Source organism: Perca flavescens, chromosome 13 (assembly GCF_004354835.1).
Source record: "Perca flavescens isolate YP-PL-M2 chromosome 13, PFLA_1.0, whole genome shotgun sequence".
Lineage (NCBI taxonomy): Eukaryota > Metazoa > Chordata > Actinopteri > Perciformes > Percidae > Perca > Perca flavescens.
The window spans coordinates 10,874,575-10,899,195 of record NC_041343.1 but is presented as its reverse complement, the minus strand read 5'-3'; the positions used below and the strand labels follow the sequence as shown (position 1 = coordinate 10,899,195).

Below are 24,621 nucleotides of genomic sequence, written 5' to 3'. Positions count from 1 at the left end.
GGTGGGGGGGCGTGTGTGATCACGTAAGCCTTGTATCATGTGGACGCGCCGACAGTGTTGTTGTCATTACTTAGAATTCCTCGTTGGGGCGACAGAAACTACGCACTATAGCTTTAAAAAGAATAGTTTGTTTGGTTTTTCATATTTTAGTTGCTTTTGTTTGAGTTGATATAAATGAAACTGTGTAAGACTGATATCGTCTCATATTGGTTGCAGAACCCTGAATTGAATCAAATCGAAATCGTATTGTGACAGACTTTAAGATATCAGCAAATATCGTATCGTTGACCAAAGGAAAGAATCAATATAATGTCGTAACGTGATAAAACTTTTGATTTACACCCCTAATTCTGTGCTGTCATGTCATGCTGTGTGCGTTTGTCGTGACTCCAGGGTGAGTTCCTGAACTACGACATTTTGCTGGGCGTCAACCAGGGAGAGGGCCTGAAATTTGTGGATGACAGTGAAGGAGAAGATGGAATATCAGCAGCCTCGTTTGACTACACCATCTCCAACTTTGTGGACAATCTGTATGGATACCCTGATGGTCAGACCCTACCCTATTTTACCTTAAAATTATGAATTCCTTTAAAGCTCTAATCTTTAACTTTCCACATGTTGTTGGGCTCTACAGCACTAAGAAGTACTTAAAATGATGTTCAAACTAGAGCTATGATCAGGCCCCAAAAAATCAGGTCTGACCCAACATGAACCCACATAGTTTCTGTCCAAGCCTGACCCCAGCCCGATTCACCCAGCAGTCTTAGGCCTGAGCCCATTAAAAACTTGAACTTCCACTGCTCATTATCCATGCGTGTAAGTTTAATTGATATGCAGAAGGCTGTGTTCATTCATGACATTCCACAGATTATGACATTGGAAAATATGCGCAAAACCCGACCCGATTCAAGCCCTGGGAAATCTTTGAGAAATGACCTCACCCAAACTCAGCGGGTTGGGCCCAATCGGGTTAGTGCAGAGAATCAATGCTCTGGTTCAAACTACAATGAAAATGGCAGAGGAAAATATGATGCATTAATGTGAAAAAGTCACGGTGGAGTTAGGTTTTATTATTTGCCATACTGTTGGGTAGTGTAATCTATATCATTGCATTGTATTTAATACGCTCATAGCTATGAATGAATAAGTGAATGAACGAACAAATGAAAATATCATTATTGTGTCATGCAACTATTCCCAGCCCGCACAACCTTACAGTGGGTTTACATAGGTTTTATATGAAAAGTCTTAATTTGTTAACTAGTTGTTGCTACAGTAGCATTGAGATGTTTCCTCTTCATTATCTGATGTTTTTCCAGCCAGACATTCTGAACAGAGCTGGAGGACGACTTGTGATGAGCTACAGACCCACACATTAGAAAATCTGAGGGGACATTTGGTGATAATAGAAGTGTAACACACAGAAAAGCTTTCATAATTTGATCAACTATATGTTTGAATTCAAATGAGAGTTATACTGCTATGACATACATTTACAACATTTTAACCAAGTAACAGAATTCAGCCTTAAATCCTTTTTCAGCTAATGTTGCAGATAACCACGAGAAGTTACATGCTCACATTTATTTTTATTTTTTTTTAAGGAAAAGACATTCTGAGGGAAACCATAAAGTTCATGTACACAGACTGGGCTGACAGGGACAACAGTGACATGCGTAGGAAGACCCTCCTGGCTCTGTTCACGGACCATCAGTGGGTGGCCCCGGCTGTCGCCACTGCCAAACTGCACGCTGAGTTCCAGTCGCCTGTCTATTTCTATACCTTCCACCACCACTGTCAGACCGAGGCGAGGCCAGACTGGGCAGACGCAGCCCATGGAGATGAGATCCCATATGTGTTTGGGATTCCCATGGTGGGAGCCACTGACCTGTTTCCCTGTAACTTCTCCAAGAACGATGTAATGCTCAGTGCCGTAGTCATGACATACTGGACCAACTTTGCCAAGACAGGGTTAGTATAATGCCAAATGTAATCATAACTTTCTGATATTAAGTGCATTTATCTTATTAAAATGTAAAACTAATACAGAGTGTGTACAGTATACTGTACTTACAAGCTCATATTTAACACAGTGGTGAATTCACTTTCTGAAATATACAGTCCATTGTCCTTCTATACAACCACGTCCTAAAATACACCCACCACAGGGGAAACAACTCTTCGCTCTCCATTGACTTGTATTGCGCGAAGGCGCCTCCTCGTCAAGTTTGTCTGCCAACAAACACCAGAAAAACGCCTGAAGGCTGCTGTGTGGTGATATTCACTACCAACAGGTTAAATAACCTGTGAATCTGAATAAACTGTGGATACCACAGTCTCCCCATTCTCTCTGCTGATTCCTCACGTCTGTATCCACTTTTGTCTACATAAATGTTCAGTTTTTCGGTTTGGCAGCTTATAAAGTTATGGGTTCTTTACATTTTTGGTGGTGAATATCAACACACAGCAGACTTGAGACGTTTTTCTGTTGTTTGCTAGCAGACGGAATTGACGAGGAGGGGCCTTCACGCCATACAAGTCAATGAAAAGCGGAGAGTTCTTTTCCCCTATGGTGGGGCGGGACTTCAATGTGTTCTGTCTCTATTGTGCGCACATTGTTAGTCTGCTAAAGGTTAGTGTTCCTAGTTTTGATTTGGAGATTTTCTCTTGGATGAGAGAATCTGTTGAGCTTGTTGTGGATCTAAACATCTGGTTTGGGACTGAGGGGCACCGTGACACCCAGCACCTGCTCTTTCCGCAGCGTTCTTTCTGCTAAAAATCCAAACCAGATTTCTACACAGGTGTTCACCTCAAATAGCACATCAGCTCTTGTGTTTCGGCATATTGAGTTGCTGTATAATCGCAACACAGGTAACTATATGTTACAAACTTAGCAGTGATCAATCATTTTTAACAAGGAACTATTTCTCTCCTCCAGAGATCCTAACCTACCAGTTCCTCAGGACACAACATTCATCCACACCAAGCCCAACCGCTTTGAAGAGGTCATCTGGACCAAGTTCAGCTCCAAAGACAAGCAGTACTTGCATATCGGCCTGAAGCCTCGCGTCAGAGACAACTACCGGGCCAACAAGGTGGCCTTCTGGCTGGAGCTGGTGCCACATCTCCACAGCCTCCACAAGGAAATAATTAGCTCCATCACAACTCGACTGCCGCCCGGAGGCACCAACCGCTGGAAGGGCCCTCACAGCCCTGGCACCCGCTCCACACGGCACCCTGTAATCTCCACCTATCCGCCTGATCCTGAACCCTATGGTTCAGAAAGACCCCGCTTTTCTCCCTTTCCCGATGAGACACGGGACTACTCCACCGAGCTGAGCGTGACGGTAGCTGTGGGCGCCTCGCTTCTTTTCCTGAACGTGCTGGCCTTTGCCGCGCTTTACTACAAACGGGATAAGCGCCACGAACTCATGCAGAGACGCCACCGCCGACTGTCCCCGCAGCGTGTCACGACGATGGGCATGGGCGTTGGCATGGGAGTGGTAGGGTCCCCGCCGCACAATGACCTGGCGCTGAGTCAGGAGGAGGAGCTAATGTCGCTGCAGATGAAGCAGCAGAGAGTGGAGCTGGAGCACGGCACACCCCTCCCTTCCCGCGGCATCCACGGCGACCTGGAACCCCTGCGGCCCCCCGTGTGCCCACCCGACTACACGCTGGCCCTGCGGCGGGCGCCGGAGGACGTGCCACTGATGACAGCCAATACCATCACCATGATCCCGAGCACCATCAGCAGCATGCAGCCCCTCCACCCCTTCAACACTTATCCCCCTGTCCCGGCCCCCTCCACTACACCTGTCCCCAGCCACAGCAACAATGCCCTGCCACACCAACACTCCACCACCCGTGTATAGGACCAGGCACAACCTCTGCTACCCCACTCTGGGCTTACAGAGACGCACCACACAAACTGCTCCATACAAACCCCACTCTCACCACCCTCTATTCTTCTTCATTATATCTTTGTCTTTTCTCATGAAGCCCTCAAATAAAGCTGCAGTTTGTAAGATTTTAAGCAGTGAAATACCTCTAAAATGTTATCATAAATCAATGAGGAGATGATTTAAAAAAAAAAAAAAAAAAAAAAAAAACAGCTCCACCTGTCATTATAGGTGCATACTGCTTTGCCGCGTTAAAGCTCTTTCAAATATCTCGTGCTTTAGGTGAGCCACCAAACGCAGCTTTAAGCTTGTAGCTCTCTCTCTCTCAAAGAGGCATTGAGCTAATCACAATCAGCCAGACATCTTATGTGTAGCTTGGTTGTTTTGCGCATGTGTTGTTGTGTCAGTGTAAAACTATGTTTGACATAGAATACATACTGTATATTCATTTCCATTCATTTAGTGAAAAAGATAATACAGTAGCGAGCCGCTTTAAACCAGGCAACATATGCCCCAACAAGCTGTCTTTCATAAAGCGGTGATTTCTTGAAACTTACAAATTGCAGCTTTAAAGGCCCAATCTGGAAGTGAAATTTGGCACCCTGTGTTGAGCACTATGTCCCAACAGCTGTCCCTGTATTCTATTTTTGAAGGCTTTTGTTAAGTGTGAACTGTATTGACAGCACTGGAAGTACAAGGATGAGCTATTTGACATTTAAGCATGAGTTTTTCATAGATTGTAACTTTATTTCTTATGTTATTACAAATTTATGTACCTGTTTTCTGTTATGATGTGACCTAAATGCCATCAAAAGTCCTGCTTTAAAAAAAAAAAAAAAAAAAAAAAAAAAAAAAGAAAAAAAAATCAGTATACTCACAAATGCTGCTTTGAAACATTTCCAGATTGGGGCTTCAACTGTTGGGCGGTACAGGAAATAACTGAATCATACTCAGTCTGTGGGATGCAACCTGGAATCCAGGCTGCCCATTAGAAGTCGCTGCATCTCGGCCACACAGGCTCTAATCATGTCCATTACTTTATTTGTTTCTCACTCATTATCTCTGTCTGTAGCCCCATCTCAGCCCATTTAACTGCTTCTCTCTTTTCGCTGCCTCACACTCTTTCTCTCTCTCTGCATCCTGCCCTTGTAGCTCTTTTTATTAAACCATTGACATAATCCATATCCATCTCCACGTCTCTCCTCTTTCTCACAATCACTTCTAGACTCTTTTTTCCTTTTGGAGTCTTTTATACAAAAACACAAATGTAAATGATGTATTATTAATAAATTGTAAGGATATGAATGAAAAAAAAAAAGATATTCTGATATCTCGTTTTTACCAGCATTCTTGGTGCCAAGTACTGTGATAAAGTTCCTCTTTCACTGGCGTCCAGTGGACCGCCTGGAGAGGTCCATCCTGACTGTATCTTACAAAAGGAATTACCATCATAAAAAGTGCCAACCCCTTCATCTTTCTTTTTGATCCACACACTTTTATTTTATTTTTAAATTGCACTCAGTGTTGCACTGTGGCTGGTCTCTTCTTTAAAAGGGAAATCAGATTCAATATTTCCTCGTTTAAAAAGAAAAAAAAAGAATATAAAGTTTTATTAACTACTTTGCTGTCTGGGATATTTGCATGATGGTTTTTTTTTTTATAAAGAGTGTGGACAGAGAAGTTTGTTTGTAATTTTGATGATTTGCCTTGTTCTGCATTGATTTTATTTTATTTTGAAAATCATTTTCATTTTCTATTTTAATATCAGCTGCACTTTGTGGTACTTCAAAAAGGTATTCAAGTATTAAGAGATGAATATTGTGTAAAACTATGATTATAACAAAGAGAGTAAATATTTCCTCTTTATTTTTGTTCATTTCCTAACACTGAGGCTGTCCCGCAAAACTACCAGAGAGACTGATGAAAGCCTTTTTCTTTCCTCCCTCTTTTGCTCTGTTCCTCTTTATCTTTTGCAACTGTCAAGTCTGCAGTCACGGTCTCTCAATCTCACCTGAAGATAGCACTTTTTAAGTTACAAAAAAAAAAAAAAAAAGAAACAACTACTTTACATGAATAGTCTAAATAAGGTTTTTGTCTGTGACTGACATTAACCACATGCTTCAAAGACTACCTGACAGTTATTCTTTTCGTCTGCTCTTTTGTTGTTTCATGATCCTCCCTTCTGCAAGGTGGGAGAAAGGATAAGATATATTTATGACGGTCAAAAGGTGAGAAAGCCTTGTACGCGCGTTTCACATCTTTCGCACAACTGAACACTCTGGACAATTCTGAGAAGAAAAAAAAATCAGTGACATTAGGACAACACTGGACAAATGGCGGCAGTGATTCAATGGTGATGACGAAATAGCTCGTCAGCTACGGTATGATCTGTCAATGCACAGAGGATGCATTCTAAAAACCTGATTTAAAAAAAAAAAATCTTTAATGACAGACATTACTCATACACCATATACCACAAAAGCAAAGCGGGCGGGATTAATTCCCCCCTCCTTGTTATGTTCTGTATCCTGTCTGCTTAGGATAACAACACTCTGGAGCCAGACTGCCATCCCTCACACTGGACAGGAGCGAGCTGCGAGGACAAAAGACAAAAACCAACACATGAAACAAACTGTACATTTTTTAAAGTGTAAGAGAACAAACTGGAATTTGTAAATATTATGTTTGTCGTTTGGTTTGAGTGATTGGCCGGATCTTTTCTTTGTGACAACAGGTGCAAGTTTAGGTGACTTACATGATTTTGGCATTCATGCGTATGTTCGATTCTCCTTTATTTCCTAGATCTCCAGGGCAAATTCCAATAGGTTATGGGCACACGAGTAGATCTTTGAACATGCGTGAATAATAATAAAAACAAAAAAAATCACAGCATAGTAGGGGTAAACATAAACACGAAAAGGAATGCTTACGGCTCAGGTTAGTCTAGATATTGTGGTGTTAAAAATGCTCTTACTGCATTTCTGGCTGTATGTCTAAAGCATAACGTACACACCTGGCACTATCCCATCAATCATGAAGGCAGCTTTTGAGTGAAATGAGTCCTTTCATTGGTTAAAAAGCCAAAGAGCAGCTGCAGAGAACAGATGAAGGAAGGGAAAATAGGGATGTTTGGAGAAATGAGGCAGAAAAACGAGATAGGGTGGATGTTTCAAATGTGCTCAAAACAAACCTCAAATCAAGGAATTTTACTTGCGATGCTGTTGGATTTAACTGTTAGTGTCTCACATTGTCTTGAGCATTGTCATACAGAACAACCTGTTATTAGGAGGTTGGGAAATCCTTTGCACTCGTTTGGTCTTATTTCAGACTAATCATGGTGGTTGTTTTGCTCCCTTTTGCAATTTTGTCCACACATTCTGTTTATGGGATTATTGGCACAGCTGTTTGATGTGAGTTTGAGTTGCCCACACTTCTAAAAACAGCATTGCAAAGATAGTTTGGACAGCCAACAGATAATGGAAGCACACTCACCAAGTTTACATGTTTACACTACAGTTTTGATGTTGGCTTAAGCTAAGGAAAGAATATATATATATCAAAATAATAAAAAGCATTACAAGGATCCAAATATTGTCTTATTAAAACATGTACTACTGGAATGGTAAAGTGAAGGCTTGCACCTGTTTGTCTGTTTCATTTAGTCTGATTCAGTAACCTGCTTGAAGCTCAAGATACTGTGAGAGAGCATAATGACCAGAAGGAGTTGAAAGAATTAAAATTAATATTTCTATTTCAAATAGAGGCTATTACACACTGTATGTTGTGTATCTGAACTGGAAAACATTAAAAGACATTCTTAAACAAAAGATTTTGCCATCATTTGTGTCACGTTGTCAGGAAAGCAATATTAAAGCTGTAATACATATTATAGCCACGCGGGGGTAGGAGAACTACAAATTGGCACAATCCAGAGCACTTTGATGTTGTTGTAGCTAACCTGTTAGCTTGTTTATTTACTCAACCAAAATGTATGAGCAACTTTGGCCACCAATACACTTTAAGCTCTGGTTTGGTCACCAACTCCTGAGAAAAATACCTCGGTCTTTAGTTAAGCTAGCTGCTACGTCGACTCGTTTCACCAGCTAGCTAGCTTAGTTGCTAACTTGAGTATTTGCTATTTGGTAGCTTACAGTCGGGATATCAAAATCATTTTGCTTTTATTGCTGGCCGCTGCTGTGAGCGACTTTGACTGACAGTATTTAAAACATTTAACGTTAGGCCTATTATTGGACAATTGAGAGTGGTGTTTTTTTGTTGTCAGTTTTTAAGAAAGAGGAAACTGATGGTTGTAGCTGTGGCTGCTGAGAGAACCATGGTGTTCACTGCTGTAACACTGTGGCTTTTTAGCATATAGGCTAGCTTTCACCACAGAATGTATCCTCCTAATGCTCAGCTTCCCATGATTTCATTTCCTAAATCCACACAAACTGAGTGTTGACTTTCATTCCATGAGGTCTTAAAGTTATCCAGAGGATTTGAATTTTAAAGCCTAAAATAACAGCACCAGTTCCGTGACCGTCCTCTGATCTGTGTTTATTCAGCTGCTGTACTCAATAAATCAATATTATAGCAAATATACCGGAGCAGACTGATGCACTGGTGCTGTTGGATGAAGCATTTGTGCTAATGCATGGCTTTCATTCATTCAAGTCCTAATGTAGGAATAATTAAAGTGTTCAAATGCTCATTTTCAGGTTCATAATTGTATTTAGAGGTTATATCAGAATAGGTTTCATTGTTTCATTTAAAAAAAACACCATATATTTGTTGTACTGCACATTGCTGCAGCTCCTCTTTTCACCCTGTGTTGAGCTCTCTGTTTTAGCTACAGAGTGAGGCATCACACTTCTGTTCCATCTTTGTTGGGAGTCGCACATGTGCAGTAGCTAGGTAAGGACTACTAGCCAGTCAGAAGCAGAGTATGTGGGTGTGCCACGCTAGCAAATAGGCGAGCATTATAACGTGTGTTACAAATTGACGTACGTTTGTCACGGAACTAAAAGCTGGACTACAATAGAGCTGTTTGGAGCAGTTTGTGAACAGTGTTTTCTGTTGGAGATGGTAAGTGCCTTTGGGGTGGACTTTTTCATTTTGTAAACCTATAACCTGCACAAAAAGATATATTACACAATAAAAGAAAGGGAAAAAGCCAAAAAGCATAATTAAATCCTTTTGTTGGCCACAGATATACTTCTGTGTTATCACATAAGCACTTTTAGGTCACCTTGCACCTCTTTTTACCTCTTCAAAATCACAGTCTGCACTCTAATCAATTGATATTTTCCCCCAATTACTTTCAAATATTAATACAGGTAGACAACAACAGATCTAATTGCCTTGGAAAAACCGTAAAGACAGATAATTTCAATAAGAAAACCCTGCCTGCAGCTATGTTTTTCGGAAATTCTTTTTGGATTAATGCACAATAATTCCTGACAGGAGAGGTGTGTACAATGCATCCATTTAAAAAAAAAAGTTTCTATAGTTATTAATAGTTTTTTTTCATATCTGGAATATTAAATCTGGCATGACTTATTGCTGCAATCAGGGGCGTAGCAAGCTTTTCAAAAGTGAGGGGGATGGATGTGATTTGTTTATTAACAATAAAAATGATGGATACAATGACAGAGGGGTACAAACGTATAACATACAAGATATAAAAAGCTTCCCATTTAAATGAGTGATACTAGAAAAGTATAAAAACACACAAAAAATAAGTTCGCGTTTAAAGTCTGTGTAGAGAGAACGGTGTCGTACTGTTTTTAACATGGGCAAACGGAGCATAATCTAATTACGTATGTGGTAATTTGCATAAATAGCACAACAGATCTTAACATTAGGTATAGCCAGCTGAAAATGTCTTGTTGACATAAAACAGTAAAAGACTTAATGTAAAGATCTGAATGGAACCCATAGGCTACTCATGAGCATTAATACATAGAGGCAGGAAGAAGTGCTTTAAACCAGCATTTATTAATTAGCCTATTATTGCAGAGATGGGGTTTGGGGCTGGGTCCGTGGGACTGTTTCTGGGGGTTCACTTTTTTATTTTACCTACCTTTTGTCTTCTGCATTCTCCTTACCCTTGTTCTTCCCTCAGACTCATCCCCCAGAAACAGTCCCACTGACTCAGCCCCAAACCCCATCTCTGCAATAATAATACTGGTTTAATACACTCAATAATCAATACTGGTTTAAACCACTTCTTCCTGCCTCTATGTATTAATGCTCATGGGTAGCCTAAATGGGTTCCATTCAGACCTTTACATTAAGTATTTTGCTGTTATATGTCAACAAGACATTTTCACAACATTTTCACCTGGCTATACCCAATGTTTAGATCTGTTGTGCTATTTATGCAAATTACCACATACGTAATTATATTATGATCCGTTTATTATGAATGCTATAATGTAGCTAATGTTACAGAACGTTATACTTCTTACATGGGAAACTACTCGTACATATTAGCTTTCATTTAACGTTGCTAGTGAAGTTAAAAAGGTGCAGTTACCATCCATACTAAATACAGGCTCAGTGACCACCAACTGGGTCAGACAGAGATGCACTTCCTCCTCCACTGGGAAAAACTATCTTCACTAAGAGATTTACACCTTGGAAAAATAGCCCAAAAACTAAAACTTCCCAAAGTTAACACCAGAAGAGAAGCTGGTAGTTCTCCTAGGAGAGGGCACAACAGCTCTACTGACAGCTAAACATAGTTCTGTCTGCCACAGCCTGAGGGATTCACAACCACTTAGGATCCCAAAATTACAGATTTGTTTAGTATTGTATAGTAATTATATTAGAATAGTATATATGTGACACCTACATATTTAATATATGACATGTATTGTAGGCTATGAATTTCTGTAAACTGCTGAGAGAGAGAGAGAGAGAGAGAGAGAGAGAGAATCTTATTACCTCCGCTGTCTGAAAACTCCTGTTTTCTGAACGACAGTTGACACATCAACGTACTATGTGAAGGCATTTCATCATCTGCTGTCTCAGTGTGTAATCCCCTGGGTCTTCTTACTAATAACAACTGTTTTCGTCTTCTCTGAAATGATTTTCGACCATTTTCGACGCACTTCTTTTGACATTCTGAACTACCACAGAAAGGTCAGAGCACGTCACGTGACCATTCTAAGCGAATCACGTTTATTAATTATTAAGCCATAGAAAAGTATTGCTAGGCATACGAAAATCTAATGCCCTAAATTAAATAGCCTATAATGAATATCCTGCTTTATCTACAGCCAGGATGTTAAAAAGTGATGGAACATTTGAAAGCTTGTAGGCCTATAGCCTAGCCTAAAACACTGACCACACCACACTGTTTAAGGTAAAAAATTCATTTTATTAGCCTCTTATTTCAATATTTTTCCTCTTTAGCATAGTTACAGTTCATGGTCCTCTGACGCCTGACTGGTTTGTCGTCCAGTCCATCCTGCCGGTCTGATGCATAGCGCAGCAACTGTTGCACAGCCTGGGCAAGAGTAAATTGGGTGACGGCGGCTGTCCCCATCTGCTGTGTAAGAGCATCTAAAACAGAAAATACAAGCACAATGCAAAAAAAATTAGCCTTTAAGTTAAACAGAACACCCACATATACACACTTGGAAACAAATTCACTAGGCCTAGTATTTTTCAATGATAGGATATAAGGCAATTTGTCCAGTGTTGTAGGCTAGCCTATCATGTTTTCCCTTCATTCAACTCACTTTTCCAAATTGAAGGTTACCTTTTGACTTGCTTCAGTCCCTCCGGGATCTCTTTTCTTCCCTCTCCGCCTGGCATTTTCCTCTCTACAAACACATTACAACACAATTAGAGCAACAAATACTGTCACATTCTTGCCAAACATCAGTTAAAAATTAATTTTTAGGCTAAGGCTAGCGCTAGCTAACGTTAGCTAGCATTAGCTAACATGACCAAATTCTAAAAGTTGTCCTCAGCAAATTCCAAAAGCTATAAAGCAACTACAAATGGAAATTCAGTCATATCCATTAATTTCCTTGCCAAAACATTTCCAACTTCATCTGTACCATATTCTAAGACTGTTACTGCTAGCTAACGCTAGCTAATGTTAGCTAACGCTAGCAAATGTTAGCTAACGCTAGCTAACGTTAGCTAACGCTAGCTAACATTAGCTATTTTTAAAAGTTGTCTGATGCAGAATCCAAAAGCATGATGGACACTAACCATCATGTTAACGAGTAACAGTATTTTATTTAGTACAATTCATTCATATCGAACATTACATATTAAGCAAGCTTACCTTATCGTATTCGCCCAAAGAGTCCAGAAATGAGATGTGTCCGGTGCAGTACCTTGGTCTACCACCTGATGATCTCCTGGTCAACCAAAAATCAATGGCTTTTCAATCATATTTCCCGGTCAACTATATATCAATGCTTTTTCAATCATATTTCCCGGTCAACTATATATCAATGCATTTTCAATCATATTTCCCGGTCAACTATATATCAATGCTTTTTCAATCATATTTCCCGGTCAACTATATATCAATGCATTTTCAATCATATTTCCCGGTCAACTATATATCAATGCATTTTCAATCATATTTCCCGGTCAATTATATTTCGATGGCTTTTCAACAACAGGTCGGCTCCCGGTCAACTCTAAATCAATGACTTTTCAACACATTGGCAATATTGCCCGATAAACCAAATATCAATGCTTAATCAATCTTAAAGATAACTACAGATCAATGTTGTTCCAATGTTGTTGCCATCAACATTAATAACGTCAGGTTTCATCGATATTGTAATGGTGATTCAACATTTATTTTGCATTGAAATTTCAATATCAACCATAATGATGATTCCGATGGAAAATCAATATTTATTCAATGTTGGGTTGCTGTCTGGGATCTCTGTTATTTCTTCAGCAGAGTCATCATACAGTAAATAGATTGCACAATTGTTTAGATGACTGATGTTTACGGTGATATTTTTCTTTTGCGCTCAACCCAATTACCTTTGCAGATCATTTACACTGTTGGTTTAGCTGTAAGCAATGATCACAGGAAATACTTTCCCTCGGTCACTAGATGGCAGTATGCAGCTTTAATGTGTAGAAAAGGCTTGCTGCATCATAAAATGACTGCTTCTGAGATGTTAGACAGTCTATGCTTCTAACCCAAATGAACTAGCCTCTGTTGAGAAATTCTAAATTATTTTGGGACGATGGCTGATGATGCACTAACAGCTCAGAAAGCATCTTCCTCTTTAGAATTGCAAATGGAAACGTCATTATCAATTCAAAGAAGCTATCTATATTACATGAAAGCAACCAAAAAAAACAATTTTTTTAAATAAATGATGAAAAGTCTTTAGGCCTAGGCCTATATGATATGATGTTCACGTGTTTATTAATGTTTGAACCATTTGTAACGTGTCATTTGATACACAAATATTATTCTCACTGTCTTTTTTAAATAATATTTAGATTGTAAGTTTGGAAGGTTTCTCATTGTTCTTGTGATGGTTTTTAGGTGTTCTTACTTTCTTAACTAGGGATTTCTTTTCATATTCAAATCTCACAAGTAGGTTAACTAAATGATTAAAAGGCACTAAAACCCATCAGATAGCCATAAAAGTAAAAATCCAATTTCCCTAACTGACCAAACATTTAAACTCACAAGAGTAGCCTAGCCTATGATAAAAGGGATGTTTATCTAAGCCTAACACAGCTGTTACAAGAATAAAGTAAATGATAAATATCACAATAACAGTTAGTTACGATATTTTATTGAATGAGCCAATTTGCATAACCTCCCACACAGAGCTGCAAGATAATTTTGAATTTAGAAAAACCTCGTGCACACAGAGGAGTTTTAAGCTCTCAGATAGTATGTTGGAGGTAAAGAGGGAGGGGTGAGGGAGAGATGCAGTTGTCGTAGAAGATCTGAAGGTTCTGGTCAACATCCAAATTACTTTTCAGAAAGATCTCAAGTTCCTGGAGCGGCATCTCGTGCACGCTGTTGCCCTCTTTGGCGTTTTTGGCCAAGACTCCGTAGGTCGGGAAGCGGATGCGTACATCGTGCGGCGCGTTGCGGTCGTATTCAGTGCAGCAGTAAGCGGACCACACGTCTTCGGGGATGGCCACGCGGTCCTGGTTGTTTCGGCGGATCATGTTGCCCCTGGTGGTCACTCCGGTCACGATGTAGGCCGTGCCTCGGCAGAAGTTGTTGAGGCGGACCCGGATCCGCTCCTCGTACTCACGCCAAGGCCCGATGTTGAACTCGCGGATCTCCGGGACCACGTTGGTCAGCGTGTAGGTGGCGGCGCGGTCGTGGGGCGTGGACTGGTGCTGGTCCGGGTTCAGATGGCCTCTCTCATACAGGACCACGTCAGAGTAGTCATCCAAGACTGCCTGGCTGTCCTCGAACTTCATGTGCAGGTAGCCAGTGGGGAAGGGCTGCATGTTTCCATTCCCATCGACTTCTGCCAGCTGTTGAGACACACAACAAAGTTTTTTGTTATGCTGGGAAATAATAGGCTACATAAGCCATGTGGCGGAATAATAAGTAGGCCTACATTTACTCAAGTACTGTATTTAAGTACAAATTTGAGGTAGGCTACCTGTACTTTACTTGAGTCTTTTCTTTTCATGCCACTTTCTACCTCTACATTTCAAAAGGAAACATTGTACTTTTTACTCCACTACATTAATCTGACAGCTTTAGTTACTAGTTAGGGCCTACTTTACAAATGAAGAGTTTTGCAGACTAAACACAGTTTATAAAATACAATGTTTTATTATAAATTAAACGACCTAACAATAGACAGGCCTACAAGTCCAGGTGAAATGATTAGCCATTGACAGAATCTTTTGGATCGTTTCCAGTTTCCAAAATGTGAGTACTTTTACTTTTAATACTTTAAGAACATTTTCCTGATGATACTTCTATACTTTTACTAGTAATATTTTCAATGCAGGACTTTTACTTGTGACAGAGTATTTTTATAGTGTGGTATTAGAACTTTTACATTTACATTTACTTTTACATTTTGTTATGCTGGGAAATAATGTAAAGCCAGTATTGTTTATGAAGTATGTTTGCTTTTGGAGTAGACATATTGCCTATTTCAGCTGCTGGCATCCTCTTTGAAAGAGATTTCATACTTTAGTGCGAGCTACCTGATTAACAGATGGTTGAAATGTGAATGAAAACCCCTTTTCTGAATGACGTTTTTAGCATTTTTGAAACTATTTACTCAAAGACAAGTCTCTAACCTGTGGCTCGTACATCCAAGGGTAGTCCACACGTCTGTCTCCCTCGGTTTTCTTGAAGGTGTACGCTGAGTAAACTGGAATCCGCTTTTGTGGGTCGTACAGGGTCACATAGCGAGGTCGGTCTGCGTAACGTTGGCAGATCCTCTTCAGTTTGGTGTCGGTGAACCCGCGTGGGGGTGTCCCCATGTACAGGGAGTCCTTGCACCTCTCTATGTGGTTAAAATCCTGAACCACCGTTGCTGACATTAGAGGCAGAAAACAGGCTAGCACAGGAATCAAAACTAAAGGCGTTAACATACTCATGGTGAAAAACGTCTTCTCAGTCTCTCCTACTGTGGCTTCTGCTAAGCAATGACAGTCACTGTTTGAAGTTAGGATTACGACAAATCAGATATGCAAAGCAAGGAGAGTGTGACCCAAAGCCAGGCCTCCTAACACGTAGGCATGGACGTGCAGGTCATTGCTCTAACCTACAATTCGAAAATACTGCAGTGAATAAAAAAAGCTGTTTCTTCTCCTGAATCATATCCTAATTATATATTTATTTCCAGTTTTACTGCTCTTTTTGAAGTAATGCTGTGCTAAATTTACGGATCTATTGAGGTTAAGCCCATCATCTCCTTCGTCCGTTTAAACTAAATTGACAGCTTTGTCCCTGTGAGTTCTTAATGAGGTTATGGTTTGATCCTTGGGGTAGATAGCCATTAAATTATATTAATGGTGCGATCAAATGGTGAGGCATCAAGAGACTGGATCATTGACTCCTCGCAGGGTGCAAACGGCAATTTCAAAAGTCCAATTGGTACCATGTCCTTATTTCACATATTCACTTTAGTACCTGAAGGAATTCATAACAAACGCACCTATTCTGAGCAACTTGTGAAGGCCAAAAAAACTTCCCATTGCCAAAAACATTTTGGCCTTGCCGGATCCCTTTTCTTCCTGCTGTAGAGGAACACATAAAAAGTGCAGTGGTGGATGAAGTATTCAGAACCTTTACTTAAGTAAAAGTACTAACACCACACTGAAAAAATACTCTGTTACAAGTAAAAGTCCTGCATTGAAAATGGTACTTAAGTAAAAGTATGTAAGTATCGAAGACAACCTGCTGCCCTTTGCTGCGTGTCATCCCCCATCTCTCTCCCCCTTTCAATTCTATTCACTGTCACTTCATAATAAAGGGGAAAAGCCCCAAAAAAATAATAAGTACTCAATGCAGAAAAGTCCTCACATTTTAGAAACTGGAAACGAAAAAATAAAAAACCATTGAAAGCGTCATGAAAGGGGCAAAAGCGTAAAAAAGAGCTATAAAAGTGTCCAAACAATCTTCAAAATGCCTCAAAAACAGTGTTTTAAAGAATCAAGAAGAGCGTTAAAATGCTTCATTTCAGCTGTACTTGTTTGCCGTTATATAGTTGAGTAGTTTAATTTATAATAAAACATCGTATTTTATAAACTACATGTGTTTTGTGTGCAAACATTCTTAACTTGTAAAGTAACTAGTAACTAAAGCTGCCATATAAATGTAGTCGAGTGAAAAGTACAATCTTTCCCTCTGAAATGTAGCGGAGTACAAGTAGAAAGTGGCGTGAAAAGAAAAGACTCAAGTGAAGTACAAGTACCTCAAATTTGTACTTAAGTACAGTACTTGAGTACTATTTCTATTTACATGCCACCACTGTATACGTGCAATTCACTTTCAAAGAGTGTGGTGACGAGACACGGGACATTGAAATAGGACATTCAGGGACGTGCTATCAATGTAATAGTAAAATGCAAAACTGGCTAATCTCTCTCAGTGATGAACAAAGGGCCGACACTGTGCTTCCAAGGTACTATGCTGCTCAGCGTGAATGGTGGAGATAAAGAGTTTAATTATACGACATAGCGACAAAGAGCCTATGTGCACAAATGCCAATTAATGTTTGCTATTACATAATCAGAGACAAAGTTCCAAATGCAAGAATTGTATTGAAACCAATTGGGAAGATATTGATGAATACGAAGAAGTAAAAAAAAAAAAATAAATAAATAAAAGTAACCCAGCACTCTATAGAAATTGAGGAAACCTAATGTGCCATGTAGAATAAGTATTTCATAGCAAATGGTTCAATGTTCTGCCAAAATGGGTGCTTGACTTGTTCTGGCAGCTCACTGTGTACAGAGCAATTAATCCATCTAAAACTCTTTTCCTGTTTCCAAAGTTTTCTTGTCTTTAGTCCTTCGTGACAGCTTGGACATATTATGCAAATTATTATTAATCTTGTTATCAAACACATTCACTGACTGTGGGTGCATGGTTCTCTCTCTCTCTCGGTAGTAGCCTACTGCAAGGGACACGTGCATGCTTTTTAGCTCAGTGGTTGCACTGACCATCCTATAACTCAGGGGTGTCAAACTCACTTTCACTAAGGGCTACACATGGAAAATGAGAGTCACATCAAAGGCCAGACATGTATAGTTTATTGACATTTAATCAAAAAGAACAATTGCATGTCTCATATAGCCTTCTCACTTACAGTTACGTCATAGAATTTAGCAAATCAAGCAAAAACAATGCATTCTGATTACATTTTTAAAAGCAGGCTACCACACAGCCGACTCACAACAACCTGTTTCGCAGCCGGAATATGACGACTCACTGGTTCTTTGGGAAATTCTGAGTCTCAAAGTCTGTAAATCTGCCAAATTCTGCTTTGAGTGTTGCCTATCTGCAGTCTGAAAACAGTTTCCCGTCTTTTTGGTTTTGGCGCACAACTATGCGGGCCAAAATGTACTGTTAACCTAAATTGATATGCGGGCCGGATCAAAATTTGTGAGGGCCCGGATTTGGCCTGATTGATCCACTCAGCATGTGTCCTGTCAGTGTCCTTGATCTCATTACACATGCTCTGAAGAGGATTATCATCACAGTGATTCCCATCTAGGGTTTCTCTTGCCCCTTAGGGGGCACTTCTGCACTTGCTAGGGGGTATGTGGAAAGATTGTGGAGTAGCTCAAGTAATAATGAGCAACGAAAAAGAAGAAACGGGTCCACATATTGACTACCTGAACACCGTGGAGTGTAAGAAAACTAGTTAGCAAGCGAGCAGAAACGTCGAAGAACTTTTAGATAAGTTGAGAAAGGAAAAGCAATCGCTAAACTCAAAGTGTCACAACATAATCCACTTTTATATAATCAATAGTGTTAAATAATATCAGTTTAAATGAGCACATTTGGAACTTGGCCGATGGTGTTGATGAAGTGGGACTTGAGCTTGTATAATGGGCCTGTGGAGGAGGCGTCTGTCAATAAAGATCGGGGACCATTGATCTGAATGTCTGAAATGTAAAGGGAATAAAATGTGCTGCATATCAATGGCTGGAGTCTCTGGTGCCGTGTTATAATGCCCTCTTCTCAAGTCGGCCTTATTCAAATGTTTGTCAGATTAGCCGGAGCAACAATCCCTCACTGCCCTAATAAGTCAATTTGAGTGACTGAGTGTGGTTATTCATCGAGGGACCAGCTTGCCTCTCTGATCTAATCCTGAGTTATGACAATCATAACTTATGTAGCTGGGGCTGATGATGCAGTTATGTGAACGGACATTTTTCAGCTGTCAGCATTCTCGCCAATTAAAAATTATAAATTTAGACCCAGTGAATTGGCCACAGCTCAGCTGCCCTCTGCTGCTTCATCTTCAGTTAGAGGAGGGAGAACATTTCACTGCTGCTGCTGATGTAATTACTGGTCACGATTTTAGTTTACTTCAAACAGGCTAATCAATGTAAGTCATGGGGGGCGGCACTTTGGGGTAGGGTTTTTAAATATGTGACAAAAGTCATCTCATCGTCTGTCAGTTCATTTGTTTGTGGTGGATTGAAGATGTCGAGTCGATCTTTGGGATTCCCATGCAAAGTCCTTTACTAACATAGTCATGATGAATCCCTGTATAGTTCCTTGTCTCTCAGACAGGCTTGGAAATATGGTCAGTCCGAGACAAATTTAATGACACATCAGTTGACAGGCGGCCCTGGGATAAGCCCATTACAGTAGAAGCAGCAATGTGCCAGGCTGTTGAAAAATGTAATGACAAATTCAAGAAATTATTTTTTTAATTATTGATTAATTCTGGTACTCTACTGGGAACTGTATGTAATCGTTTTAAAATCTATAATAAATGAAGTCAATTTAATGTAATACATACAAACATTGTGGCTATTTACTGTATTTTAAGTACCCACTGTACTGTACTGTACTTAACACAACATTTGGACTATACGTGTTCGTCTGCACGTTCATCAAACCCAGTATGTGTCATCATGCAATAATATATATTTCCCACTTGGTGGCAGTGTAGGCTTGTTTGTTGCTTGTTCCCATTTCCATGATTCTCCATGATGATAAAATGCATATTAACATCAATTAAAACTTTTTGAAATCTGGCATCATGGGTTGCGTTTGTAAGACTGAAAAGTGTAACAGACACTATATGATTTTCATTCATGGCTATTAGGCTAGTAGGCTATTTCGTTTTTGAAAATTCTGTTACAGATTTATGTTTGTTGGTACTCAATTAAACTCGTGAATATTTTATTAATTTGAATTCAAAGTCAGCTAAATCTTCCAACTTTTGGCTGCTCCGTTTGACCTTTTCCTTTCTTAACTCTTTTTCTTTTTCTTTGTTCTTTTCTCGTGTCACTCATTTTACCATAGTGTTTTGTGTTATTGTAGAATTATTAGTTTAAAAAAAAAAAACACATTTGTTAAGAAATAAACATGTCTGTTTGAGCTCCAAAAGATTATTTTACAGCTGTCGGGGAAAATACCTCCTCCATGTTGTGCCATTAAACTGTTTTATGATAATGTCATTTTTTTGTTGTTGCTTAAATCCACATTCATATGATGTTTATTATGATTTCTGAAGTGCATGGGTGACATGTAAAACATTTTCTGTATCATTACTGTATCAATAGATTACATATTTTGGGTTTTTGAGAGAGACCTTCATTGAGCCACCAGGGGGCTCAATCTAGCACATATTCTGGCCTATGAAGATGTCCCCTCTAAGTTCTGCACCAAAGCCTTCTGATTGGTCCAAATAGCCACATGGGGTTGTGCATTAACCAATAGAGTTTGGGCTGATCGGGGGCTGTTGCTAAGGCACTTCAGAGGTAAAAAAAAAGAAAAACTGTCAGCGGGCTGCTTCCACCATTTCACTCACACACTCGTCTGGCTCCTCGTCAGCTCTCCATCCGTCTCTGCCTCTCACCGTGCACTCAGCCACCGGCAGACACCTCTGCTCTCTGCCTGCTTTTTATTGGTCGCTGATGGGTGAAATGAGCAGAGGCAATGAGTGTGTGTGTGTGTGTGTGTGTGTGTGTGTGTGTTTTCTTGCATCGTGAGCCCACAAAATATAGCCCCTCCCTCATGATCGTGGAGCTGTAGCCCCACCTCCCCCTGGTTCTCCTGTCACTTGACATTTGAGCTCAGCCAACACTCAGCAGCCCGTCCGTCTCCATTTCACCCTGCTTCACTTCCCACTTCATCCAGAAAAATACCAGGATGTAGCCTACAGCTCCCCGGAAATCGGAGTTAAAGGCCGATGTGTATTGTGGTTCTCCTTCTCTTTTCTTCTTTAATTTAGCCATTAAATATTCTATTATTTTTTGAGGATTTGGTGAAAATGGGTGTCAGCCACTTGCAGTGATATTGGAGGGGGGGGGGGAGCATATCTGTATGAGAAAATGTAAAATACCTCCTCTACTGTAGCCTACTGGCCACGTTCCAACTCTCACTTGCTTGCTCTTGCACTCTCTCTCTCTCTCTCTCTCTCTCTCTCTCTCTCTCTCTCTCTCTCTCTCTCTCTCTCTCTCTCTCTCTCACACACACACACACACACACACACAGAAAGAGAGGAAGAGGGAAATAAAGAGCCCCCAGCCCCTGTCTGCTGTTTCCCCCCTCCTCCTGCCTCCTCCAGCTCGCTGCAAAATGTGATAGATAAGAGATTCTGCCCCTCTCATTGGCTCTCGCCTTGTGACTGGCAGCTTGTCGGCCCGCCCTGTCGGTCTCTGTACATGGATCGGTCTGCAGAGAGACCGACCTTAAGAAAGTGGAGTGGAAACAGGAAGAGGAGGAAAGGGGGAAGAGAGAAGACGGAGGAGAGGTTCGGGTGAGAGACAAGGTGGCGAGGAGTGAAAGGAAGAGAGGAAAAGGGGAGCAGAGGAGCGTGCGGACCAAAGGGAACGAGGACAAAAGACAAGAGGTAAAAGGTCTACAGAGGAGCAGCTTCATGTGCTGTTTGCTTATGGCTTCATGTAAATACTGTACTTCATGAACTACATCTACCAGTGTGAGCATGTATTTATTTTCTTTTCTCTTCTGTGTTTGTCTATAAATGTGTGTCTTTTATCTGTGTGTCATTGTTCTGAGCAATCGGTCTTGGCAGAACATACTGCAGTGTGTGTGTCTGCAGACTGTGCTGCACATCCATGCATGAAGCGCGCGCGCACGCGCGCACACACACACACACACACACACACACACACACACACACACAATGCTCACGTGCTGACACACTGCAAGAGCAGAAATGTGTAATGATGAATGTAGTGAAGGTGAACTGCTGCGGTTACACTTGTGTTGTGGTTACGTTTGTGCTCTGTGGAATGTTGAACTGTTGAATATCAGCCAGTGTGACCAAGTGTGACAATTAATCTTCATTTAGAGTCATGTCGAAACTGTGTCACACACATAAGTACTTGGCTCCGCTGAAAGTTCAGCTCAGTCTGCTTAACACATCCCACACAGAACGCTTTTGATTTTGTTGTGTTTTTATAAAATAATGGGCTGAAGTAATTTGCACTCAGACACAGATTTCTGAATAATTTAAAACAGAATGAACCAAGGTTATGTAGGGTTACTTCCTAAGCTACAACTTGCACCTAATGTATGCTTCCAGTTGATTTGATTGCCAGCTAAGGTAACCACCTGGACGTGCAATTCTAGGTTACTGGTCCCCACACAAGCCAGCTGTCTGACGGGTACACACACACACACACACACACACACACACACACACACACACACACACACACACACACACAAGCTACACATGCATCCAGTGCCTTCTTCAAACCTGTTAACCTCCCTCATTGTCTTTGTTTGCTTAAAGCTGTACATTTTGCATTGTTTGCAAAACACACCCCTATTTCCTGTTCTTGACCTTGCCTTGGTACATTCCAGTACCCCTCCGAGGGCTGTGCTTTATGGAGCATACACCGGGAGAAGCTGCTATTACAGAGAGGGAGAAGGGGATAGAGCCGAGGGAAGCGGGGCTGCAGGGATGTTATTTTTAGAAATGTGATTGATATTCGGCTCATACTGTACGTTCTCGCTCTGTGATCGGGATGCTTTTTCATCCCTGAATCCATAAAATCACACGTGTGTGTGTGTGTGTGTGTGTGTGTGTGTGTGCGGTCAGGGAGGGTTGTCTATCTAGTCTGTCTGTACGATGTCGCTTGTAGCTTCTCCTCCATCTGTTCTCTGTTGTGTTAGCTGGCCTAGGAACCACCAGAGACCGGCCTGGTCTGCTGCTGCAGCCCATCCTTCCTTTTATGGTATAGGATCCTTAATACTTACACACATGCACACAGAAAGTCTCAGCAAGATATGCACATCTGAAGTGGTTGTCTGCAGCTAGCAAGCAGCTCCAGATAGAGTGAGGTATGCAAGAATGTAACAGACTGTTGCTTTGTCCAAATGAGGACACAAATTGGAGTGTATTTGCAGAACTGCAGCAGTTCTTCACTACACAGTGAATGATTTTAATTCAGCTTGCAGACATCTGAGAAGAATGAACAGAGAGAAGAAGATAAAAATGTGGAAGTGTACATTAAATCCTATGGACTCTCTCAATCCCCCCTCCCTCCATGTCAAAATCACATGCACACGCAAACACTCCCCTCCTTGCTCGAGGCCTTGCTCCCAGCTCTGGAGTAAATGATATCATCGGTTGCCAGGGATACAAGGACACAGCGTGCAGAGAAAAGGGAGGGTGAGGCATAGGCAGAGCCATACATATAGCCTGGAAGAGAAAGGAAGAGGCTGGGATGTTGGGTATTAAGAAAGAATAGGAGTCTTGTTGAAAAAAGTAGTGAAGATGGCAAAGGGCAGGGCCATTAAGAGGAAGGACGAGAGACAAGGAAAGTCTGTCGGCCCATCTGAGGTTACTGGCCCACCCTTCCTCTCCCTTCTTCCTCACATCTCATTTCATTATCTCCCTTTGTCTAGAGAGGGTCAGGTTTGCAACATTGCAAATGTGTGTGATAGGAAAGCATGTTGTTGTAGGAAATGAGAGGCGAGGATAGAAAGGAAGAGAATGGCAGCAATGGATGATAGATGCTGCCCTTGATTTTGAGACAATGAAACCTTCCTGTCTTGTACATCTGTGCACCAACTGCCTGTGGTATTTCCTCACTCACTCTACTTTACTATATGTGTGTGTGTGTGTGTGTGTGTGTGTGTGTGTGTGTGTGTGTGTGTGTTTGCCAGCTAGCGGAGGATGAGCATGTCTATTTAAAGGGATCTGAGACTGCACGGCTCTGCTGTCTTGCTATTCCTGACTGCCTGACATCATCGAATTTGGACTCTGTCTCCCCCTTTTCTCTCAGTGCTCATTGTGAGGTAAGGTTGGTTACAGGGATGCACATGCACAGACACACACACACTATTAGGTTTCAAATACATTAGTTAGACCGGCAAAAAGAGGGTTCCAGCAGAGACGTGAAAGGATGCATGGCTATCCCTCTGTGGAGACAGAGAGATGACCAGGGTTTCCTTGGTGATAAGAGGGAGGGAAGAAGCACACAGTGGTGCAGACAGCAGGTTTAACCAACCAGTAGGGTTATCTCACTGCAAAGCAGAGGGTTTTACCCAATGGCAACTTAACCCCTTTTGCACATGACATCATTTGGCCTTGGAGCTGAATTCCAGATGTCTCGAATTAACCCTGCGCAGATGGGTTTAATATTGGAAGCACATAGCCATTGTTGGGCAGAGTCAAATTTAAGCTGCTGCTGACTGACGGCTCCTCCTACAACACTGTACCAACAGTGTGCAACAGGAAGGGCTCTACACTACAGCAGATGGTTCATCTGGTGCCTGTGTGGTGTTGCTCAGCTACCAGCGTGCTCTGGCTCAAAAGCACGGTACAGTTGAAACACAAGTGTCTGAAAATGTTGCAACACACCGCACACAGTGACAGTGATGCGACATTGGCATGAGGCGAAACCGACAAGTCTGACAATAAAGTCGTACAATCGAGATCCAAAGCTTTAAAGCAATTGATGAAGACGTTATTTGAGCACCGATTGAGATTGCAGAAGCTCAAAATGCTGGTCCCTCAAAAAAAGCAGATTTTAGTGGTATATGATATAACCTGGCACGTTGTGT

The 24,621-nt window shown here is 41.1% G+C and overlaps 3 protein-coding genes and 1 long non-coding RNA gene across 12 annotated transcripts in view; 2 read left to right on the top strand and 2 right to left on the bottom strand.

Moving 5' to 3' along the window:
- nlgn2b (neuroligin 2b) overlaps nt 1-7,720 on the top strand; it is a 172,992-nt gene extending 165,272 nt beyond the window's left edge. For all 3 annotated transcript variants that reach the window (XM_028596469.1, XM_028596468.1, XM_028596470.1), the window contains exons 7-9: nt 394-547; nt 1,605-1,971; nt 2,939-7,720. In XM_028596469.1, coding sequence (XP_028452270.1) covers nt 394-547; nt 1,605-1,971; nt 2,939-3,872 — 1,455 coding nt within the window. In that variant the 3' untranslated portion in view covers nt 3,873-7,720. The remainder of the gene's footprint in view (nt 1-393; nt 548-1,604; nt 1,972-2,938) is intronic.
- Nucleotides 7,721-11,291: 3,571 nt separating this feature from the next.
- LOC114567356 (uncharacterized) lies at nt 11,292-12,490 on the bottom strand. The gene is made up of 3 exons (XR_003694153.1): nt 12,202-12,490; nt 11,665-11,728; nt 11,292-11,465 (listed from the first exon to the last, which is right to left on the bottom strand). It is a non-coding gene; the product is annotated as an uncharacterized LOC114567356 (long non-coding RNA).
- A 1,194-nt stretch (nt 12,491-13,684) lies between these two features.
- On the bottom strand, nt 13,685-20,448 carry LOC114566360 (endonuclease domain-containing 1 protein). Its single transcript, XM_028594754.1, has 3 exons — nt 20,390-20,448; nt 15,186-15,424; nt 13,685-14,399 (listed from the first exon to the last, which is right to left on the bottom strand). The coding sequence occupies exons 2-3, from the start codon at nt 15,369-15,371 to the stop codon at nt 13,791-13,793; spliced, it is 795 nt and encodes a 264-aa protein (XP_028450555.1). The 5' UTR covers nt 15,372-15,424; nt 20,390-20,448; the 3' UTR covers nt 13,685-13,790.
- Nucleotides 14,336-24,621, top strand: part of LOC114566359 (lysine-specific demethylase 6B) — a 32,164-nt gene continuing 21,878 nt past the window's right edge. For 2 of the 7 annotated variants that reach the window (XM_028594753.1, XM_028594747.1), the window contains exons 1-2: nt 21,190-21,433; nt 23,722-23,853. The gene's annotated coding sequence lies outside the window, so the exon portion shown is untranslated. Of the gene's footprint in view, nt 14,349-21,189; nt 21,434-21,455; nt 21,521-22,129; nt 22,212-23,721; nt 23,854-24,621 lie in introns of those variants that run through there. The other 5 variants (XM_028594751.1, XM_028594748.1, XM_028594752.1 and 2 more) reach the window with 5 other exon arrangements.